The 23,814-nt window shown below is 48.4% G+C and overlaps 1 protein-coding gene across 2 annotated transcripts in view; it reads left to right on the plus strand.

The window, feature by feature from the left end:
- rasal2 (RAS protein activator like 2) overlaps positions 1-23,528 on the plus strand; it is a 51,341-nt gene extending 27,813 nt beyond the window's left edge. The window contains exons 4-18 of one of the 2 annotated variants that reach the window (XM_080837675.1): positions 5,675-5,778; positions 8,394-8,506; positions 13,786-13,939; positions 14,166-14,264; positions 14,469-15,023; positions 15,272-15,416; positions 15,604-15,748; positions 16,084-16,320; positions 16,592-16,793; positions 17,876-18,075; positions 18,410-19,454; positions 19,810-19,941; positions 20,078-20,280; positions 20,619-20,706; positions 22,323-23,528. In XM_080837675.1, the coding sequence (XP_080693801.1) occupies positions 5,675-5,778; positions 8,394-8,506; positions 13,786-13,939; positions 14,166-14,264; positions 14,469-15,023; positions 15,272-15,416; positions 15,604-15,748; positions 16,084-16,320; positions 16,592-16,793; positions 17,876-18,075; positions 18,410-19,454; positions 19,810-19,941; positions 20,078-20,280; positions 20,619-20,706; positions 22,323-22,490 (3,590 nt within the window). In that variant the 3' untranslated portion in view covers positions 22,491-23,528. The remainder of the gene's footprint in view (positions 1-5,674; positions 5,779-8,393; positions 8,507-13,785; positions 13,940-14,165; positions 14,265-14,468; positions 15,024-15,271; positions 15,417-15,603; positions 15,749-16,083; positions 16,321-16,591; positions 16,794-17,875; positions 18,076-18,409; positions 19,455-19,809; positions 19,942-20,077; positions 20,281-20,618; positions 20,707-22,322) is intronic. The other variant, XM_080837676.1, reaches the window with a different exon arrangement.
- The last annotated feature ends 286 nt before the right edge of the window (positions 23,529-23,814 follow it).

The following is a 23,814-nucleotide window of genomic DNA, read 5'->3' on the forward strand; positions in this document are numbered from 1 at the left end:
TAGTAGATGGTCTTTAGCTCTTTCCAGAAGTTTTATGAAGTTGTTTTTTTCTGAAGAGGATAGTTGTCTGTAATGCCATTTCACCATCGCCTGATGAGTAACGTCTGACAAACAAGTTATCAGTGATCCCAACCATGAACGTCATGAGAATGTCACCTCCTTGTGTAAGGTGTTTGGATACCTTGAGCCACAGGTTGTTGCTCTTGATGTAGTTTGACCTCGCATTGGCCCTATGTATGCAGACAGGTGTGGCACTGTTGGCTTGCGATCAACGGAAACGGAGCAACAATGTTTGTGTGTGTGTGTGTGACCTCGTGTTTAGTGACATCATAGCATTCCAATACAAGCGCAAGTAATTACAGTGCGTAACCTATTACACCAAATACATTCTGTTCATTTTTCTGTAGTCACAACACAACGTGGTTGTCTGCTTAAAATGAGACAAAGAAATTGATTGCAATTGCAATACTTTCTTCTCTCTTTGTCTGATATGCTTAAAAATGCCTTAACCATTTATCATCTTTTCCAGTCACAGCTCTGTTCTGTGTCTGTGTCTGTGCCCACACCAACTCTAGTTTAGTGGATTTCAGCGGTCAACCAGGTTGAGGCACCCATGTCTACAAGATAGAGGCGCTTTTGCCTATTTCTTGAATCACGAAAACAAACCAAAGTGCGGTATGGATAAGAGAGATAAGCCTCGTTGAGTTGCTTTGGTTAGTTATACCTTTATGAGCAGACGGGCCCCTGGCTATTTATGCTCAGTCAGTCACACAAAGGAGAATTTCAGGCAAAGGTCACATTGTAGACTTGTGTACACAGCATTGCCCCATACTCTGGTTTTTTTCTCTCCTTCCTTTTCTTAAAGTGCTAAAGATCAATAGAGGCAGAGAGAAGAAGGTAAAAGACAATGTTGACCGTGCTAGTCCAGACCTCTGAGTTGGGCTGAAGTTCAATACTACCCCAGTGTACTGCTGGGTATGAATAATTGATGCCAGGCATCCATGTTTGGTGTCGGATATCATCAGCGTCATTAGAAAGAGGGATGAGAGTGGCAGGAAGAGAGAGAGAGGAGGATGCACATCAGCACATCAGAGAGAGAGTGAGAGCTGGAGGGAAGCTGTCCACGGGTCTCAGATCTAGTGCAGGATAAATACATAGGCTACTTGTACATACAATACATGCTTCTTGAAGGTTTGTTTTGTTTTGTTTTGTTTTTCTCTCTTTCATGTATCACCCAGGTGTGTCCTGCAGGAGCTACATCTCTAGCACAGGTTCAGGCTTCAGAAACATTTCCCAATGGAGAAAATGCAGACACATGGGAACACAGCAAATTGCAGCGTTTCTGCATGGTGTGAGATATCTTTCCACCATGTTAAGCACAACCTCACACACACACACACACACACACACACACACACACACCTTTTCTCTCTCATTAAGCTGTCCATCCATCCATCCATCCATCAATCCATCCCCCTCACTCTTAAAATCCAGACGCTATCCCACAGAAGTCAAGATGTGTGGAGGAGCGGTGTGCGCTCAGCAGCGTGCAGATGAAACGCTGTTTAAATTGTCATTTGCACAGCCAATGAGAGCCAGTGCAGGAGACCAAGAGATTCTGTGGGAGGGGCCCATTTAGCCATCATCTCCAATCACAGCCCAGACCCATCTCTGCCATCGCTGACTGTCCTCACCCATTTTAACCCCTCCGCTATCTCTAACAAGATATTGATCTCAGGAAGGCCTGCATCCAATCAATGCCTTAAGTGGATTTTCAAAGCCAGCTGTGTCAGTGTGTATGTGTGTGCGCGTAAGTGTGTGTGTGCGTGCGCGTAAGCCAGCAAGGACGGACACTGTCTACTGCAATGGGGCAGACGTAGACAGACAGCCTGATGACTAGAAGCAGGAATCAGGGACAGGCAGAGAGACTTACTGACCTTCGCACTCTCAAGGGCAGGACCGAGAGACCGAGAGAGACGCCAGTACTGAGATGGACGACATGACTCCTTCAGGGAAAGGGGAGAAAGAAACGCACACACACACACACACACACACACACACACACACACACAAAAGGCTATAATTCAGATGTTATTAATTCATCTGTGGCTGTGCCCTGCTGCAGCTTTTTGGGGGTGGTCACCTTTCTCGCTGAGTGCAACACCATTATTTCATGTAGGGGGGGTGACCTACTAAAGCCTACTGTTCCAGTGCAACCTCTTTAAGGCTGCTGTTGAAGTCTAGCCATGGGCTTACGACTGTACAGGTCAAACAAACAAGTCCGTTATGACAATTCCTGCGAGAAGGTCGGTGAAACACCCCAAACCGCACACAGCTTGACCATGAGAAAGGACCTGTGTTGTCATTGGGTCATATAGTTTGGCAAGCGATGCAGTGATGTGCAGATTTCAGCCTTTCATCGATCACAAAGGCGTATTTTTAGGACAGAGGAGACTGATTTCATCCAGCTGCCTGTCGTTGGCTCCCGATGACTCACTGTGCTGTTTGTCTCTGTGTTTTATAACAATAAGCAAATGTGGGGCTGTAACCTGCTCTTGTGGCGCCGGGTGGTGATTTGTGGCGGTGGACTGGGGAATGTGCTGAATAGTATAGAATGTGTATCCTCGCAGAGGTCACGCATGGCCAGCATGCTCTATGCACCATACGGGCTGACACTGGCTAATGTCTTGTCTGCTTTCTCTTTAAGACACATGCACGCACACACAGGATACCACACATTCGTAGACACACATGCAATACACACACGCACACAACCCTGGAGTAATGAGGAAAGCCCCCAGAGTTGTGTCCTACATGAAGCGTTGAGGAAAAAAAGAAAACTTTTTAAAAAAATGAGCCTTTAAGCGACGCGTGCCTCTTAATTTGTCCTAACATTCGCACTGTGGCTCCTATGTGTGAGGCTGCAGCACGCAGACACAGGCAGATGCACCAGGAGGGAGAGGAGAGAGAGAGAGAGAAGAGAGAGAGAGACAGAGAGCGAGGGATTGCAGGGGGGGGAGAAAAAGAGAGCAGGAGAGAGGGAGCGAAGGAAGTGCTTGCAGTTCTGCTGAGAGGAACAGAGGAGTGAGGTTACAGCGATTGATTGAATAAATGCGGTAAAATCTCTTCAGCTGGCTTGCCAAAAGACCGAGAGGGGGAGAGGCTTATGAGAGTGAAGGTTAGGATTGCTGCCGAGAAAGAGAGTGGCACAGAACGGGAGAGAAAGAGAGACGGAGAGGAGAGGGTGAGTGAGACACTAGGAGGGAGGGAATGGGACCGTGGTGGAGGGAGACTGTAAAGCGCTAGCCAGAGGAAGGTATGGAGAAGTAGCAGGGAGGAAAAGAGCTGGGATATGCCAGAGATCTGGGGCCAAGCCGGCGCGAGTGAGGCGAGTGCGCTTCATTAGTTTGATGGGACGCTTAGCTGACTGATGGACACCTAGAGAGGTTACGCGCTCACCTCACCTCATTGGACGAGGATGATGGTCAATGTCCAACCAATGGGATGCTGACCCTGAGCCGATCTCCAGCAGGTGATGGGTAACAGCTGTGATAGAGGTACTGCTTCCTCTCTCGTCTCTTTCTCTCTCACTCTTCTCACTCCATCCCGCTCTCTCTTTCCTTTTCATTAGGTGGGTTCTGTTACATTAACTGGGTTAGCCATGCCTGTTTCCGATGTTATGCGCAGGCGTCATTAAAAAGCCATTATGTTTGAACTTGGGGGAGATCAACTGCTGTAAGCTTGCTCCTGTTTCTTTCTGTTTTAATTGTGTGTGTGTGTGTGTGTGTGTGTGTGGGGTGGGAGGGGGGGTGGATTGTTTTCTGATACTTTTGTCTGATCTGCAATAGTGATGGGCACTCACATTTCATAGGCACTGCAAGGACAGGACCTGCTTAGCCCTGGCTGTAATTACTGCAGCACTGGTGGGTTTTGTTCAGGACGGAGGATGATGTACAGAATGCGAATGTGCCCGTTTGAAACAAACCCTCCCTTTAAAAAACGCACAGGAAAAGCTCTGCAAAGACCGTAATCCACGGTGCGCTGTGGGGCGCCAGAACTGGCAGACTGTCTGGGGGGGGGGAACTTGATGTAGCACTTTTTTGCAAAGTAGCCTTTGTGATAGTGCTGACAGACGCACACTCTCTCTCTCTCTCTCTCTCTCTCTCTCTCTCTCTCTCTCTCTCTCTCTCTCTTTATTTCTTTCTCTCTCCTCTCTCTCGGTTCGGTTTTTTAAAGCCCCCACCGATGAATTACTCAGGGTGGGGGGTAGCGGGAGTGGGGAGAATCCTGACAGAAAGTTGGACATCGCTCCATGATGTGTGGGTGTGCAACAATCCTTTCCATGTGCTTTTATTACTGTCCACTTCAATTTCCCCTCTGCTGTCTGTATCTGGTGTTAAATACGCTCTGCAGATACCACTGCTATTGTCAGAGGAGTCTAGTATGCAGCTCAACACTTAGGCTGTCTAGAGAGAAAGGGAGCAGGAGAAAAAAAGGCTAAATTTAGGCTCAGATCAGTTGCCCACCCCCCTCCCCTATGCGATCCAGATATCAGAGGTTGAAGAGCGCAGTGTGGATGGGAGCGATGTGGGTCTGGCCTCTGTGTTCCCTTCACCCTGGGCCCAGCAGCAGGAGGAGCAGGGCTGAGGCTGGGACCAACCAGCATCAGGAACCGCCCCCCCCATCCCATCCCACCTGACCTGCCCGGGCTGCTCTCCAGCCGGGAGAGCTGATACTCCATTGTCCAGGCATCCAGGGGCCTGTTTGCCTGAGGAAAACTTAACCCCCGCAAGCTGACACCACATGGCCATCCAGGCTGCAGACAAAGGGGTTATTTTTTGCAGTAGAAGGAGAGTGAAATCTATCATCTAGTTCCTGCAAGGAGGGACTTATCTGGTGCTGGATTTCAGTATGGCTGGATGGTAGCTTTGCAAGGACTGTAAACCCCTTAGGATTCCGGATCACAGGGGTGGAACTCGCAACCCTGCAATGTCCTTGACACACTTTATACTGTGATGGATAACTCGGCCAGAATATGCTGGTCAACAGGACGACAACAGTTTGACCTCGGAGAGCAGTTAGAAAAATGCACGTGAAGTGACTGCTACTTGATTTTGAGTGTCCGTTAAATCTCGAACTGTGCAATACCAGTCACTTAAGGCGACTCTTCTGGGCCTCTATAGTGAGTGACCTGCCAGAACTCATCATCATAACAGCCTGAGATTTAAAGGGAGTGGCTTTGACTTTACAGGACCCTCAAGATGTATGTCCCCTCAGATGGCCAGAGCCCTCGCTCTCAGCCCCATTCGTCAGCCCAGCCCCACAGGGCTTGTAGTGATTACCGGTTCCTGACCGGCGGTGTCTGGTGTTTGTGTGTGTGAGACTCAGTGTCTGTTCTAATTGGCAGCGGACAGCCGCTTCCCTCTCTGTGTGCCCCTGCCTTGGACAAGGGGTTCGCTCGCAAGCTCATGTGACAAAGTCTTTATTCATTCATTCATTTATTTATTTATCTAACCACATACACGCACACAAACACATACGCACGTACACACACACCCACTCCTAGGACGCACAGCCTTCTGCTGCTTCTTCCCTGCATTGTTCTCTCTCTTTGCCTGACTTCCGTAACACAAGCATCTGGTGTTTTCTCTCTCTCTCTCTCTCTCTCATGTAGAGGTGTCAGCGGAGCGCTCGCCCCGGCGCAGGAGCATCTCCGGCCTCGGCAGCTCCGAGAAGAACATCTCCATGGATGGACCCTCCTCCCCCTTCAAAGTGCCAGTGAGTCAAATGATGCCATTCTTTACAAATGTAACAAGGACCCTAAATATCCTCTGACATTTAGATGTGTTAACCTAATGTCAAATGTTATATAAGCATACATCATGCAGATACACCATACTTGACTTATTCCTTTGGCCCTAACTCTAACTCTTGGTGGGTTTTCTGTCAAACTACAACTTCTCCTGCCACACCTGTCGGTAGAATTATTTTAAATACCGGCATGACAGAGGCAGGAGTCAGCAAATGACCCAAAAAACATTTGATTTATTCTTGCTGTCATCCGAAGATGGATTTTTGTCACTTTCGCTTTTTTGAGTTTTGCTTTGACTGCAGTGGTGTTGTATCTGTATGCTCCCTAATAATCAGCTGCCTGTAATGAGGGACGCTGTGGGAGTTGCACACCGGCCTCAGAGGAGCGAGAAATGCAGAGTAATTCTTTTGATGATATTTTTGTCAGACTCGAGAACTAGGCCACCGCTGGTATTTATATCTCCTGCTTTTTGGGAAAGGTAAGTTTTAAAGTTGTCGAATCAAGAGTGTTTGTCATTGCAAAATGGTTGGCATTTGACTCTAATATCTGTGTTCAGCCAAGGAGTCATGTTGTTCTCAGTGTCATGCTGTCAGTCTTTTCTTTTTTTTTTTTTTTTACATGCGCGCGCGGTTAACCGCTGTGCTGTCTCTCGTCTCTCACCACGTCCCGGTGTCAGTGCGTAACTTAGCGACGGCTGCCAGGGGGCAGAGCGTGATGTGCGGTCCGCTCCCAGTGCCTCGGTGACTGGCCTGGCCTCCGTCAGAGTCGTGGTGGTGCTGCCATCCGTTCGTGCTGACACCACAAGCTCAGGGAGCGCACCAGCCCCCTCAGGGGGGGTAATGAGGATACCGAGGGCAGAGGCTTCAGCCGCTGTTTTTCTCTTCCTGCTAGTTGAAAACAAGACTTTTAAAGTAGTGTGTGTGTGTGTGTGTGTGTGTGTGTGTGTGTGTGTGTGTGTGTGTGTGTGTGTGTGTGTGCTCACTGCTCCCTCGCTCTCACACAAACACACACACACACACACACATATGCGTGGGCTGATTCAGATTCTTCTCAGCCATAATGGCAAGGTGACTGAGAAAAGAGGACAAAGAGCTGACAGACACTTCCTGTGCTGATCTGTACCTCTCTCTGTGGTATTCTCTCATACCCTGCTTTTTCTGTCCTTCACTGTTTCTGCTCCCCTCTCTCTCTCTGTCTCGCTGTCTGTTTGTCTGCCTGCCTGCCTTTCTTGCTCTGTTAAATTCTCCTGTCTAAATGTCATCTGCATATCTCGTCCTCTCCTCACAGTCAGCTCTTGCTGAGACACCTCTCTCTCCCCCCTTCTCTCTCTCTCTCTCTCTCTCTCTCTCTCTACCTCTCCATCTCTCTATCATAGACAGTTGAATACCTCCATCTACCTCTCTCTCACCCCTTCTCTCTCTCTCTCTCTCTCCATCATAGACAGTTGAATACCTCCATCTCCCTGCCTCTCCACTCAACCTCCAGCCCTTTTAATCTTCCTGCTGTAAAGCTGTTAGGAAGTTACGAGTCATTTTAAAGGGGGATATTATGACCTGATGAAGTGTTGCACTTTATGAAATATAGTGCTTCTGTGGAACCTAATGAATGTTTTGGCCAGGCTGGCCTGATCTAGTGCAAAACCATCACTATATTGGAGCTGAAAATGCACTTAGCCTCGACCGATTTCTTAACTCCCATCTTTTATGGCATGACTTAAAAAAAAAAAAACCTGATATACTCCGCAGTAGTTCTGCCCCCGTCATTAATGTCTCCTGTGTTATCTTAGCCTTTTACCTCGAAGCTTGGAGCGAGATGTAAATCGACCACAGCAAACAGCACCGTAATGAGAGCTAAGTGCGTTCCGAGTCGAGGGCTTAGCTACAGAAGTGAAGTGAAGACCAGAGGAGAGGAGAGGGGTGGGTTTGGACATGCTCTGAATCTCTGTTCACTCTAATTCCCACCGCTGAAGCAAGGCCAGGCTCTCACACTTGTGTGTATGTGTGTGTTTGTGTGTGTGTGTGTGTGTGTGTGTGTGTGTGTGTGTGTGTGTGTGTGTGTGTGTGTGTGTGTGTGTGTGTGTGTGTGTGTGTGTGTGTGTGTGTGAGAGTGAGTGATGAGTAATGCGTCTGGTGAATGGAGTGGAGCGCTGAGCCGGTGAATAAGTCTCTCCTCTGACTCAGGAGCCATGCTGATCGTGTTAGTTTGAAACCTGTCTGAGGGGGGTGAGGGTTAGCAGGCTTTGGCCGAGGCACTAATTGATTTTACTCTCCCAAAGCTGTCCTTCTCCAGTCAAACTACCTCTGGATATGTCTGGGTTGAAACACTGTATCGTGTCTGTGGTAAATATGTGAACGATGGGGCCATCTGAGGAAACCCGAAGCAAAACTGCTGATTCATGTTCATATTCATTGATTATTTTTCACGGTCAGGTGGACCGCTCCTCTCTGGCGAGACACCGCCTCGACGTGTGACGCACGCCTAGTGCTTGAGTCCGAGGACTCCGGGTCCCCGGTCAGGCTTGTCTTGTTAATGTTTTAGCCGCCTGATTATCATTGTCGCTATGCTGTCTCGCCTCTTCCAGGGCTTCTTCAGCAAACGCCTCAAAGGATCCATCAAGCGGACCAAGAGCCAGACCAAACTGGACCGGAACACCAGCTTCAGACTCCCCTCCCTGAGGCCCACAGACAACGACAGGTATGACTTCACAGCTGACCCCTCTCTGCATACCAGTATGCATCTGTTTCTGTTGCCCCATTCCCAAGGTATACTGGAACCTAACCTAAAAAAAAATAGAAAATTAAGTAAAAATGTGACTACATGTGTTATTTTAATGAGATTGGCAGTGGTGGCCGACATTGGTTTGTTGGTAGGATTGGCTCAAATGGTTTCGTTATGTCTGTTTGGAATGGCTGGTTTGCGGTTTGGTCTCGTCCGTGTTGATGATCGACTCTTGATCGCCCCCTTGTGGAAAGTGCTACATTTTGTTGTCAAAAGTGGATGACTGCCACAGTGAGGTGTTCACTGCTTATGTGATTTCCGAGGAAAGCACTCCTCGATTTTTGGGGAGTGAATTTCAACCTAAGACCATTCTCAAGTCATCCATCAGTAGATCCAAGGATGCTATTGGGAGTCAGTCTTCCGGCAACTGGCGGATTAATTTGGAGTGGGCCAGATAATAGCCTTACTGTAAGCCAGCTGGGCTTTGTTGCCACGCAGTGAAAGGCTACGTGGTTTGAGAGGAAGTATTAGGGATTGTTATCTTGCACGCAGGGCTGAGGCCGCTGTAATCCCTTTCTCTCTTTTCTCTTTTTTTGGCTTGTATTTTCTGGCTTTGCCATAATTTCTCCAGCCACTCCTGACGCCTCAGACACTAATGGCTGGAGCTGTAGTTACTGGTGTACAACCCCAGGATTGGCAGCCTGCCTGCATCCCCCCCCCCCACGCCTGCCCAGTCCACCCCCCCCCCACCCCCCCCCCCCCCCAAATAAGTACATCTCCACTCATTCCTTGATGAGAGTTTGTGCTGTTTGTGGCCGTGGCTGTGTGTACAAACATCTGGGTCTTGTTTTATAATGTGTTTGTTTGTGATTATGGGTGAGTGGGTGGGTGTAATGGCATTGTGTTCTTGCGCTGGACTCTTGTGCCATTGCGTTCCTGGGTTGGGAATGGGATGCGGTGCTACGACGGCACAGCCAACCACGTGCGGTCGCGGAGGCTGCCTGCTCGGTCTGGGGTTACTCATGATGATTGTGATTGTGATGAGGATATGACCGTGAGAACACTGAACACCAGCTTTGGTGGACATCTGTCACTGCGCGTGTATGTGCAATCAGTGTTTTGTCCCCTTCTGTGCCTGTGTGTATGTGACCGAGACAGAAAAAGCCTGCTTGCTAGCGCACGTGTGTGTGTGTGTGTGTGTGTGTGTGTGTGTGTGTGTGTGTGTGTGATGCTGGTAAGAGTGCCACTGTGTGCAGGGTACAGAGGGAGGCTGAGCTGACTCCAGTGATGATGCTGGGGCAGAGCTGATGCTCTGTTTGAGTGACCCTCCCCTCCCCTCCCCTGTCATTCGTTCGCTTGTTCGCTCCCTCACTTGCTTTTTAGTTGCTCTGTCATGACCTCTCCCTGGCTCAGTTCTCCGCACTCGTAAAAAAACATGGCCACCTCCTCGCTCCTCAGGAGGGCCAGGAATACGCACCTGTCCAGAACTCTGCTCTTCAGGTAAGCTCCAGCTCTATCTCTTGCTCCAAGCTTTCATTTCATTCAGCCGAGACGGCTGATCCAGCCAAATGGATTACTGGTCCCATTTTTTTAATTCCGAAAAGCTGAACTTAATTTTGGTGAAATTGAGATCCTGGCTGATTGATAATGTGTGTGAACTATTGCATTAGACAAGCATATGAAGCAGTGCAAATTGTCGGGTTTATTTCATCCAGACTTTGCACGCATGTCGGCATGTGTTCTCTTGTCTGCTGCATTGTCAGTGTCAGAGTGAAAGTACCGTTACCACACCGTTAGCTTCTTCCTCTTCCTCTGCCTCTCCCTGTAGAGTGGTCTGGTTTCCAGCTTGATGTGCAGGCTTTGGCTAGTCAGGGTCTGAGAGACTCAACCCCCTCAGGAGGTGGCATTAGCACTGTTTCCTGTGGCTTTTAGCAGGACTATTTATTTGTGTTATTCCCTCTCAGCATCCCATGTCCGCAGCTCTGGTCAGGGGTCTAAACCACTCCAGAGGGTTATAGCGCTGCCTTTCCCGTTAGGTCTGAACCCAGTATGCTGTTTACAGTCAGCCTGTGAAATGGGTTTGTGGCGATGCTGGCGTGCTCCATGCATCATTAGATAAACGAGTACCCTCTCTCTCTCTCTCTCTCTCTCTCTCTCTCTCTCTCTCTCTCTCTCTCTCTCTCTTTCTCTGTGTGAGTGAGTTTGTTCCATGTTTTAATCATTGGCCTGAGAAGGCAGATCCGTACCCACTCAGGCCCTTAATCTAGTGTTATGTAATTCAGCAGGCTCTGACACAGCCAGCACCAGAAGATTATCTGGGCACATATGTCCTCTGCTGATGTATGGGAATAAAGTATGGTGCCTGTGTGTGTGTGTGTCTGTGTGTGTGTGTGTCTGTGTGTGTGTGTCTGTGTGTGTGTGTGTGTGTGTGTGTCTGTGTCTGTGTCTGTGTGTCTGTGTCTGTGTGTCTGTGTCTGTGTCTGTGTCTGTGTCTGTGTCTGTGTCTGTGTGTGTGTGTGTGTGTGTGTGTGTGTGTGTGGAGTAGGCTATTCCATCTGGTCTTTTCAATGCTGTGTTGTCTCACTAATCTTTGAACTCTTTACATAATTTGACTGCATTCAGTTTTCACCCCGCATGAAAGACATGACTCGTGAGTCCCAAAAGAAATGCATGTTGAATACTTTGGTGCTGTTGCTATGTTAGTTGATGATGATGAGGAGGAGGATGTGGGCCACTCTTCCTCCCAGACGGTGGCCTCCGAAGCCCATGCGGGCCCATCAGCCTGGGTGGCCAGACATACTCATCCCCACGGGGAGGGGGACATGTTCACCAATGTCCCCCGTGTAGTCTCATCGCAGGGACGCTCCTCCTGTTGTACGGGTTTCATCCCTCCCTCAAGGTTTGTTTACGCTTGAGGATGCAGCGCCTCTCTCAGCAATTAACTCCTCAGTGCCACCCACCCACCCACCCACTCACTCCACCCAACGGCATTGGTCTACGCCTTCCCAGAGTTTCATTATCCGCTAATATAAACCTGCACAGCTGTCTGCAGTGTAGTTCCACATTCAAAGCTTGTGCTTGATTTGTGTGCCGCCTTGGACAGCGTGTCAATGAGACATATTTCAGTTGCTCGTCGTCCCTGTCCATGCGCCGCTCGTACTGCGTGTAATATGGTTAGGAGGGGGGGCTGATTGTATTATGGCCTCTTCCTCCCGTCTCCCTGGGTAGAGCTGTCTGCCTCGGCTCTCTCTCCGGTTTGCCGAGCTCCTGTGCCTGGCACTGTTGTAAACTGGCCATCGATTGTCTGCGTCTCCGCAGAAGGCCCAGACACTCTGAGGCGCCTCGCATCTCAGCGGCCCCGGCCTCTCAATTACTTCTCAATGAAAGTGATTTGGAAAGATGTCTGATGCAGGCCCAGAGGGAGCCCTCGGATTGAACGTGAAGAAGGTGCGGGAGCCGGTGTGTGTGCGGGGTCTTTGTGAATCTGCTCAGAGCGCCGTATTACTTTCTAAAGGGCAGGTCTGAGTGCAGAATGGGCAGCTGAAATCTCCAGGGAGGGAGCTGGTGATCGCCTTCTCTGTCTGACTGTCTGTCTGTCTCTCTCTCTCTCTCTCTCTCTCTCCATTTCTCTCTATCCCAATCTCTCTGTCTGCAGGTTGTGTAAGTAATGGGCTTTGGCAAACAGTGTCACGTCTGCTGCTGACTACAGAGTCCTGTAGTCTTAATGCTCAGGTTACTAAGACTCCATTGGCAGAAAGCTGTTGCAGTCATGCAGTGTATCTAATTTGCTGTGGTTGGAGGTCTCCTTCTCTCTTATTTGATCAATTGGGTACACCGAGCCTTTAGCTATGCTTGCTGCATCGCTGTAAGGAGCTTGCGCTATGCATGTGAGCAACCTAACAGGCCTCCTCTGCCAAAAATAAGCAGCTGGACTAGAATATAGGATTCAGGCCTAAAGTTCATCCCTTTCTTGCAAGCCTATTTAGTCTCTAGAGCAAGTGTGTTACTGACTTTCATTTTGTACAGTTAAAATGAAGTGATTGAGGAGTGTGTTCCATTCCACATCCGAGTGCAGACAATAGATTTCAGAGCATGCGACCCTCTCTCAGGAGTTTTCTTGAGTGAGTGACTGTGTGTGTGTGTGTGTGTGTGGGGGGGGGTGTCTGTGTCTGTTCTGAGGAGCATGATAGTTGTATGCATTAGTAATAGGCCCACATCTTTCAGCCTGTTTTCTACTTTCCCTCTACCCCACCTAGTATCAGACATGTTTTTGTACTTCAGTAGCTCTATTTTCTGCATGTTTTTGGAGGCTGCAGCTTATGTATTGTTGGATGGGCTATCCCTGCTGCTGCTGCTGCTGCTGCTGCTGCTGCTGCTGATGTGTTTTTGATGCAGTGGCTCTGGTAGAAGAGTGCAAGGTGTTTGTGAACACCTCTCTTCCCCTGCCGCCCTCCGCCCGAGCGCCTCTTAGGGCCGTCACCCGTGGAAACGGCCCCAGCGGAGCTAGCCATTGGCTCACTCAGGTACCTCACTCAGGTACTTGTTTGTCGTCTGCCTTCTTGCAAAACAGACCTGTCGGTAAAGACTTGCAGCAGTGGACTGAGTCGCCGTCTCCACCTTGGCAGACTGAATATGTGGCCGGGCGTGTGAGCCAGAGAGAACAGAGCTAAAGTCATCTAGCTGGAGCACAGACTACCAAAGCGGGATGAACCACTGATATGCTCTTGGGATACTCCGTCAAGTGGATCTGTAGTTGTTTTTCGTAGGTACAACCTTTTTCTACTCCTGTGCCATGCAGCGGGGTGTTTTTGAGGAGCTGCTCTAAGACCACAGAAAGTGAAAGAAGGCTAGATAAGTAGATCTTGTGTTGGCTGCATTGAATTTTACTGTGTGGGTGTGTGCTGGGTGCTGTTCTAGTGTGTTTCTGCGAGCGTGTCTGTTTCCTCCCTTCACTGCCGCCCCGTGGCTCCGTGTCAGATGATAGTGCTTGGCAGTGCCAGGGCTCTCGGGGGGCAGTTCAGGTCAGACATTCAGTGCCAGCAACCCAGCAGTCTGGCTGTGTTTCGCTGCAAATAAGAGATCGTTGTTGCGAGACTCGGCTCCTGGAGGAAATGCAGTCTTTTTTTGATGGAGTTGTTCAGCGGGTGTGACGTCGGTGATGAAATAGTATGGATGACTAAATGTCTGATTTAGTTGAGGGAGTGAAAGAGGAAAAGTGTGTGTGCGTGTGCGTGATATTTGATACTTCCTCTCAGGTCACGGGGCCTACCCAAGCTGAAAGAATCCAACTCCCATGAGTCCCTGCTGAGCCCAGGAAGTGCGGTGGAGGCCCTAGACCTCAGCATGGAGGAGGACGTGTACATCAAACCTCTGCACAGCAGCATTCTCGGACAGGAGTTCTGCTTCGAGGTAGATGATTCACTCTGACTCAATCTCTGTTTAACCATGAATGAACCAACACTGCATTACTTTAACATAAGACACCTCCTATTTCTGTCAAATGTGTTTTTTACTCATTCCCTTGTGCATGTGAAACGGAAACAGGGTTTTCCTCCTGGGAGTTGCTCTGGTGTAATTGATTTTCCGTTGTGCCAGTGTGCTGGTGTTTTAATCGCTCCGACTCCCATCTCCACAGGTGACCTACTCGGGTGGGAGCAAGTGCTTCAGCTGTGCCTCAGCCTCAGAGAGGGACAAATGGATGGAGAACCTGAAGAGAACGGTGCAGCCCAACAAGGTAATTCCATCTTGTCTTAATCATTAAGGTTCAATAAGCAGCTGTTTGGAAGACATGGGACACTTATTTTTATTACCTCCGAGTTCTGTAGTTTAGTGTAAAAGAAATGAGACCCCAAAAAACTGTTGACTTTCTTGGTCAACCCCGTTTTGATTTATGTGCAGCGCCATCTGGTTGGTTTAATTAATTTGCTTTTATCACCAGGACAACTGTCGGCGGTCAGAGAACGTCCTCCGGCTGTGGATCATCGAGGCCAAGGACCTGCCGCCCAAGAAGAAGTACTTCTGCGAGCTGTGCCTGGACGACGTGCTGTACGCCCGCACCACCAGCAAGACCCGCAACGACTGCCTGTTCTGGGGGGAGCACTTTGAGTTCTCCGGCCTGCCCTCCGTCAAGAGCATCACTGTGCACATCTACCGCGACGTGGACAAGAAGAAGAAGAAGGACAAGAACAACTACGTGGGCCTGGTCGTCATCCCCGTGCTGGGCGTCATGGGCAGGCAGTTCGTGGAGAAGTGGTACCCGGTCAGCACCCCCACCACCAGCAAGTCAAAAGGCGGAGGCCCCTCCATCCGCATCAAGTCCCGTTTCCAGACCATCACCATCTTGCCCATGGAGCAGTACAAGGAGTTTGCAGAGTTTGTGACCAACAACTACACTATGCTGTGCTCGGTCCTGGAGCCGGTCATCAGTGTGAAGAACAAAGAGGAGATGGCCAGCGCGCTGGTGCACATACTACAGAGTACAGGAAAAGCAAAGGTACTGCAGCATGTGGCTTTAGCCTCAAACTCACATTTACAGCCACTGAAACAGGATAAGCCTAGACTTGGGGTGTTTGTTTTATATGTCCACTCTTTTGGATAATAGCTAGAAGTTTTCCAAATGAGAAATCCCTTGAGGACAGGATCAGATACTGGATCCAGACTGCTTATGACCACTCTTTATTTGTATTCTGTATATCATGATAATGTGTCATGACTGATCCCTTGTTCCTTGCCTTCCAATAGGACTTCCTCACGGATCTTGTGTTGTCTGAGGTGGACCGCTGTGCGGACCATGACGTTCTGATTTTCAGGGAAAACACACTGGCTACCAAAGCGATTGAGGAGTACCTCAAATTAGTGGGCCAGAAGTATCTGCACGATGCGCTCGGTAAGCATGCTTTAGTGGGAAAATAGCATGGTCGTTCAATGCCTGTGTGAAAGTCAACTCCGCCACCTAACACTGGAAGGGGTAGTTCAGATTATCCTCAGTGTCCAAAATAACCACAAATAGATTGGTTTAACCACAGACGACTCGTTTTGGTGCCGGCTCTTCATGTTTGCTTGTCTGGTTGCAGGGGAGTTCATCAGGGCTCTATACGAATCGGATGAGAACTGTGAGGTGGATCCTGGGAGGTGCACCAGCAGTGAGCTTCCGGAACACCAGAGTAACCTGAAGATGTGCTGTGAACTCGCCTTCTGCAAGATTATCAACTCCTACTGGTAACTGTGCTCTCCATGTCTGGGGTTGCTTTAGTCTGACATGTTTATTTGAAGGGAAAGTCACTTGTGAAATATGACTACATGTCATGTGTAGTTTAATGTGACTACATGTCATGTGTAGTTTAAATCAGTGTTGCGGGACTCTAATCTGGTGATATTGAAGCTAGGATAGACCCTCAATTTTGTTCAGTGGACCCGCAAGGGGGGGGCGGTGGTTTTATAAATAATTATTATTCGATCCATATAAATATTTATAAATAATGAATGAGTTAATACATTATGCACTTTGATTTGAATAGTCTTCTAAAATGCTCTCAACTCTGCGCCGTTACCAGTGTGTTCCCACGTGAGCTGAAGGAGGTGTTCGCCTCGTGGAAGCAGCACTGCATGTCCCGGGGGAAGCAGGACATTAGCCAGCGGCTGATCAGCGCCTCTCTCTTCCTGCGCTTCCTGTGCCCCGCCATCATGTCGCCCTCGCTCTTCAGCCTCATGCAAGAGTACCCTGACGAACGCACGTCACGCACACTCACCCTCATCGCCAAGGTCATCCAAAACCTCGCCAACTTCGCCAAGTAGGTGGCACAGATAGGATCCATCATCCTGCTCCTAGACCACGCCTACTGCTTTCTAGTTACGAAGTCAACTGGTATCATAAAGATATAAAGGGATGCTTGTAGTTATTTATTTACTAATGCATAGGAGAGGAACTTTGATGTAATAAGATGTTTGTATGTGTCTTAATCTTTATTGTCTTAATCTTTACTATCTTTATTATTTAACAAGCACAAATGCATTTTAGCCCAGGAAAGTTTTTAACTAAAGTGCTCGACTCTCCCTTCCCAGGTTTGGAAATAAGGAGGAGTACATGGCCTTCATGAATGATTTCCTGGAACACGAGTGGGCAGGCATGACGCGGTTCCTGCTGGAGATCTCCAACCCAGAGACCATCTCCAACACGCCAGGCTTCGAGGGCTACATCGACCTGGGCCGTGAGCTGTCCGTGCTGCACTCCCTGCTTTGGGAGGTGGTGTCCCAGCTGGATAAGGTAATTCACCCTCCACCTCCTCCAACAGGACTCCGAAGCAACACCTCTGAAAATCTCCCAGGGCCACTTGGATTTTCACTTTTGATGGGAAATGCCTTAGTTGTTTTGTGCTATTTTAGTCTTGCCAATCCATATATTTTAGTTCTTAGTCTCATAAAGGTGGGGCACTGAGTACACTTTTCGTACAGAGGTTGCAGTCCTCACTGTGTGTCACTGTACGTAGGTGATCAGCCATCATTTGTTGGTGTAGTGGGACCTGGAAGTGTTGCTTTGTGAGATGGTGGAGTGTCTTACATGATTTCTTGTGTAGACCTGTTTGTTTCCAGATTCCTGTGTGCAGATTTTTAAAAGCAGAAACATTTCATTTTGCAGTACCAGGGGGCTTCATAGAAAATCCAGTAATCTCTAATATCTGTTTTTTAAGTTTATTTTAATGGATATTTTTAAAGTGTGTGTGCTAAAAGGTCTGTGTTAAAATAGTTGCTGTTAGAGAGCGAAGCCAGTTTGGTGTGTCTGAATCTGATGTTCTCAATGCCCTCATTCATCGCCAGTGCCTTCCTAACCAATCCCCCACAAGGCAGGGGAGCATGTCCGTTTTTGACTACACCGAAACACTGTTGCATAATTTGTTCATTTTCCAGTCATTATTTTAGTTATCTCCAACCTTCTTGCATCTCAACTCATAACCGCCTGTTTGCCCCTGATGCATGTCCTGCCACTCATTTCATTTGGAATGGCTCACATAGTTTTAGAGGCATGTGTTTATTTTTTATTTAGCCCTAATTTGATTTCCTTTTGTGTTTTCCCCTCTCTTTGTACCCACTTCTCTACCTTCTTCTTCCTCCCGCCCTCCCACCCTTCTTTTTCCACTCCACCTTTTCCTGCCCGACACACCACTGTGTCTCCATGGTTACGCTGTCCTACCACCAATGCATTATGGTGCCTCTCTTGCCGACCCAAAAAAAAAAAAACTGCACCTGCCCATCCACCAACCCTTCCACGCCATCTGCATTTCAAAAACACTTGCGGGGTGATGTGGCCCCTGTGCCCAATGTGGTTGCCATGGTTACGTGCGAACCCAGGGTGAAAATTCCTTCCTGCAGGCGACGGTGGCCAAACTGGGCCCCCTGCCCCGTATCCTTGGCGACATTGCCCGCTCGCTGTCCAGCCCCACCCCCCTCCAGCAGCAACTGCGCCGCTTCCAGGACCACAGCTCCGCCCACAACATTAGTGGCAGCGTCTCGTCCGGACTGCAGAGGATATTCGAGGACCCGGCGGACAGGTACTTCTCTCTCCTCTTCGCTTGTCTGATAGCAGCAGTCATTTACATAACATTTGGATTTACTGGACAAGTGCGGTCACTGCGGACCGTCTCCACAGGGAAGTGTATTGTTGTCCTGTTTACTGGTCACATTTATACAGAGGACCATGCCTGATTTGCCACAAAAATGCTCTGGCATGAGGTTAATTTAACTTCACTGTAAATATTTTTTGCAGCTTTTTTATGGATTAATCATATTATGGATATGTTTTCTCTTGATTTTTGTTTTAGTGTTTTGTAGATGGATCTGTTTATGATGGTTTATAATGTATAATCTCTGATCTTCCTCCCTCAGTGAGGTCAGGAGCGTCAAGTCACCCGTGCAGGAGCACATGATGGAGGCAGTGGAGAGGAGTCGGGGGAAGCACCCTCTGCTTGGACAGCAGTCTTCCACCCACAGCATGAGCTTCTCCGACAAGGACGACCGCGAGCCGCACCTGCCCAATGGACGCAGCATCTCGCTCATGGACCTCCAGGACACCTACCTGCTACAGAGCGCCCAGGCCCACCTCCCCATCCACGAGGCCCCGCCCCGGCTAGGCCGTGTGGGCTCCCAGGCTTCCATCGGCCCCTCCCATGCCCCTCCGCCGCCTCCCCACCACCTCCACCAACTCCATCACCACAACAACCACCACCACCAGCATCAGCAGCAGCCGCAGCCGCAGCTGATCTCCCCCCAGCCTAAAGCCCTGCAGCAGCGGGACAACCTGCCCCAGAGCGCCCCACAGGTGCGGCGGCCCATCCACCACTCCCTCAGCCAGCAACGCAGCCTGCAGCCGCTCTCCTTCCAGAACCCCGTCTACCACCTCAGCAACTTGCACGCCCACTCCACGCACTCCACTCATTCCACGCGCTCTGCCCAGTCGCTGCACCCGGACTCCAGCTCAGAGAACCTGAGCTCGGGCAGCTCACGCAGCGCCAGCCCCAGCACGGGCGCCCGCGGCGACACGCCCTGTGCCCGCGCGCCTTCCACCAGCAGCCTGGAGGAGGAGCTTCGGCGCAGTGTCCACGGCGACGAGTGTGCCCCGGTCGGTGCAGCCCGCTGGCACCCTCCCCTGTCAGACTCATTGCCGGGCGCCCAGGCGGTGGCCGTGCCCAGGCAGAGCAGCGCGGGCACCGCCCACATCGTGAAGGTGGAGCAGCAGTGTCGGGCAGCGATGGCAGCGGGAGGGAGCGGCGGGGTCCGCACGCCCAGGTCGCTGCCCCACAGCGCCTCACTGCGCAGCAGCAGCAGCGCTAACACGGAGCCCGTCCCCCAGAGCGGAGGCCGCTCCAGACAGCAGTCCACCTGCTCCAGGGAGAGCCCCGTGCCCCCCGTCAGAGGGGCCAGCAGACAACAGGTACGGCCACGCACTCAGCACTGCTCTCTCTAGCCACACACAAACCCACTCGCACAGCCTCGTCCTTTCCTGGCCAGAATCCTTTATACAGCTGCTACGTCTCTAAGCCCTCGGTGGTTAACAGTGTAGAGAAAAGGCTGGTGATGTGCACATCTAGTCAAATACTGGGTTCACATGCAGGGTCAAACTATAGCAGTGAGAGTAGGAAGTATGTGCAGACTGAAATTTAGTCCAGCCGCTCCAACTAAAATAAAAAAAAACGATCATGGGTGACTTTTTTTGGTCAACATGATCTTTATCAGGCATTTTCTTACGAACCACCTCAGATCTTAAGTGGAACGTGACTGTGTTGCAGGTTCAGTCCCCAGCAGAGCCAGTCACCATGTCCCCCGTTGAGAGGACTGCAGCATGGGTGCTGAACAACGGCCAGTATGAGGACGAGCAGGAGGAGGGACAGAGCAGAGAGGACGGCAAACACGTTGAGAAGGTAGAAAGAAACCAGTCTAATTTCACGGACAAACTTGTCACAACTGACTCCTACCTCATGAGCTAACGAAGGACAGCATTGAAGACCTTTCCCCCCATGACCTGTTTTTTAACTTCTTCACTTCACTCTGCTCTAGTACGAACAGGAGATCGCCAAGCTGAAGGAGCGTCTGCGCGTGTCTAGCCGTCGTCTGGAAGAGTACGAGAGGCGTCTGCTGACCCAGGAACAGCAGATGCAGAAGCTGCTGCTGGAGTACAAGACACGCCTGGAGGACAGCGAGGATCGCCTGCGCAGACAGCAGGAGGAGAAAGACAGCCAAATGAAGAGCATCATCTGCAGGTGTGTCTGAGCTACCTATAGGATGGACACTTTTGAACAGAATGGACAGATCAGCATTTTAGTAGTAGTAGTATTGCATAACGTTGTCCATTATAATCAAAAATAAGATGTGTATGCCATATCAGATAGTGTGAAATTCAAAATGCACCATGGATATCCTAAATAATAAAAAATCCTATAGGATGTTAGTTGCAATATACGTAGAGATATAAAATGTTATTCTGACAGTACAGGAATAATATCACAATATAATTACATTTTTAAATAGCATCTACAGATTCAGGTGGAGGCTTGTGTTGCATTCTGCCCGGCATAAACCTCAGCTCTCTGTTGTGCAGGTTGATGGCTGTGGAAGAAGAGCTGAAGAGAGATCATGCAGAGATGCAGGCTGTCATTGATGCAAAGCAGAAGATCATCGACGCACAGGTACGATGCCGGGAATGAAGGCTTGCATCAAACACGTGTATTGTGTACATAAGGGAGCATGCATTGATGTGTGTTTTGGCCGGGGTCATTCTCTCTGTAGTTTTATCTTGGTCTAGCTCCTGTCCCTAGAGCGAGAGAGCCAACCTTAAAAGCAGTGACTCCTCACACAGCTCTCTGTGCAGGAGCAGGAGATCTCTGCGGAAGCACGGCTCTCATTAGTATGCTGCTCATTTGGGATGAAGGAACCCTCTCTCTATATGCATACGTGTGTGTGGGGGGAGGGGGGTGAAATCCTGCTGACTGCTTCATTGTTGTACTGTGTCCCACTGAATTCCAGGTCACTAAAGGAACTGAGTTGTTGCAAGAAGGCAAGTAAAGCAGTGCATTCTGGTCCACTAAGCCTTGTCTGAGCGCAATCAAACAACACCCATACCTGAGCTTAGATGATGAGGACAATTGGCGTTTTTTTTTTCTTCATCATCTCAAACTGTAGAAACCCACACGATTAGGAGGGGAAATTACCAGATAAATCATCCGTATCGGTTTTCAGTGCTGCATATGGATGATTTCCCCCTCATACTATCTTGATGTTAGCTTTTCTCTTTGCATCTTATCTTGTGCAGGATAAAATGTAAAACATTGTCCTTTCCAGTTGCCACAATGAGCTGAATCCCACAGAATGCATATATTTGATAACAAACTATAGTTCAATTACCTGTTTGGATATAGTGTTTAAGTACAGTATTTTTAATTTTTTTGCTTATCCATGGCTATCTCCTCCCACTCGGATTTTGGGGAATGTGTGTTGATGAAGTGCGCTCCTTAGCAAATTCAGTTCTGTAAGCTCGAGCTTTGGCTGTTTTCCACTTTTCTTTCCCTGTTTTTGGCCCCCGGCACACCCTGAAACCTGGCCAGCCTCCCACCCCCCCATCCCAACCCTTTCCTGCTCACCCCCAGGTTCCCTAGTCCAGCACTTTAGGAGTCGGTCCACGTCCAGACTGGTCCTTCTGTAAAGAGCCTACTTTTTTTTCAAACATGTCAATGGAATGGAATGTGAAACAATGCATTTCCTCTTTTGTTCAGTTTCTTTTTCTCCGCACATGACTGGATATAATCTTGGTTAAATGAAAAATGTCTACCTCTATTCAATTCCTCTTCCAATTTACTTTTTTTTTGTGTCTCCCTAAGTTGGTTGTCATGAAAGACTGCATGAAAATCACTGAGTCGAAAATAGTCACTCTTTAAGAATTCATAATTGGTAGTGAGTGTTACACCAACCATAATTATTATGTAGGCTTTAAACATTTAACCACTCCTCATCCACAAAGAATGATGGTGCACTTGCATTATTCAAACACAGGTCATCTGATTGTAAGGTATCCACTTAGCTTTGCATACTTGAGGTTAATGTAAAACCTCTGAAGACCTCTGATAGTTCTGGATGGTGATCAGGTGACTTGGCCCCTCTTGCTCTGCCTCACTTGTGGTTAGTTTGCTGCAGAAGTAGTGTTGAATTGAGAACTTATACCCCTCTTTTACTCCTCTCTCTCTCTCTATCTCTCTCTGTCTGTCTGTCTGTCTCACACCATGTTCCTTACTTCTGTCTGCTCTTCCAGGAAAAGAGGATCAGCTCCCTGGATGCAGCTAACTCGCGGCTGATGAGTGCGCTCACCCAGGTGAAGGAGCGCTACAGCATGCACAACCTCCGCAATGGTCTCTCGCCGACCAACCCTACCAAACTCTCCATCACAGAGAACGGAGAGTTCAAGAACAGCAGCTGCTGATTGGACGGGGAGAACTGTGGCCTGGCACTACAGATTGGGTGCTCTCAGGCAGATTAGCTGTGCTAACTGGTCACGGTCGCAGACAGATGATATTGAACTTAAAACAAAGCTTCTCTGACTACTATAAACACACATCTACAAGGAATGTCCAGTCATTCATGTAAATAACTTGTATTAGTGTTGTACAGAAATGATACTGGAAAGGGCAAGTTGTTTTGGATGTGTGTTTGGGGGGGGGGGGGGATGAATTATCATACTGAATTTAGTGAATTTGTTTTATAAATACTTCTATCCCCATATGCAGGTTAAGTATGCATTTTAAATGAGAATTTAAAGTATTGTCTAATTAAAATATTATATATTGAGGCGATGTACATATAGAGGGATTGTTTTAAAAAATATGAGGAAAAGCACAGAGAATTGCTGTAGCTATGAAGTGTTATTGACCTATAATAGAAATGGAAAGGAATACAATTTGCGAAATATTGATGCACTCTGTTTTTTAACCCAGTTTTTCAATGGTTTCTTTTTAAAGTGTTTTTCTTCTGTCTTTACAATGGGCCATTTTATTTTATTGACAGATTTATTTTGACTGAGTGGTCTAGAAGAGCCATTACTCTGTTAGCCAATGGAATGGATTTTCAAAGTTTGATTTGGCTAGTTTCAGAACAAACCTGTTTACTACTTTAACAGCATCTTATCAGTGCATATTCTGATACAATTTGTAGCTCAGATTTTCATATTACATGCAAGTCTCTCTCACACAGACACACACATACTCAGTGAAGTCATTTACCTGCTTCATTATTTATTTGTCCTCAGTACTGTTAAGCCATGGAGAATATGTGTGAAGATCACTGCCCCTCTGATTAAGTTAACATTAATGTCAGAGACTACTGTTGTAATGGCACTGTTTTTTTGTGTTTTCACTGTCCTGATATGAAGTCCAACCCCACTGAACACATTTTTTTTTATATATAGCACAGAGACCTATGCTTGAATGTCACCAAGATGACAACAGATGGTCCAAACATTGCATATTTGTAAGAAGTTTAAAAGTTGTTGGGAATAAAGATGGACTTGGTCTCATGAACTTTGTTATTGTTTTTGTATTAAAATCTTAGCCTAGTGTAAGCAAACTAGTTTTGTAACAAAATAAAACAGTTGTTTATAAAAAAGGAAATAAAAGTAAATGTTAAGGTAATTAAAACTGCAAAATAAGGAAAGGCTCTCCTATAAAAGTGTGTTTTAAGAAGTGACTCACTGTCTGTCTACGCCAACCTGATTTCCTCATGCAGATTGTTCCAGAGCCTCAGGGCCATAA

This window comes from Sprattus sprattus, assembly GCF_963457725.1.
Source record: "Sprattus sprattus genome assembly, chromosome: 4".
Lineage (NCBI taxonomy): Eukaryota > Metazoa > Chordata > Actinopteri > Clupeiformes > Clupeidae > Sprattus > Sprattus sprattus.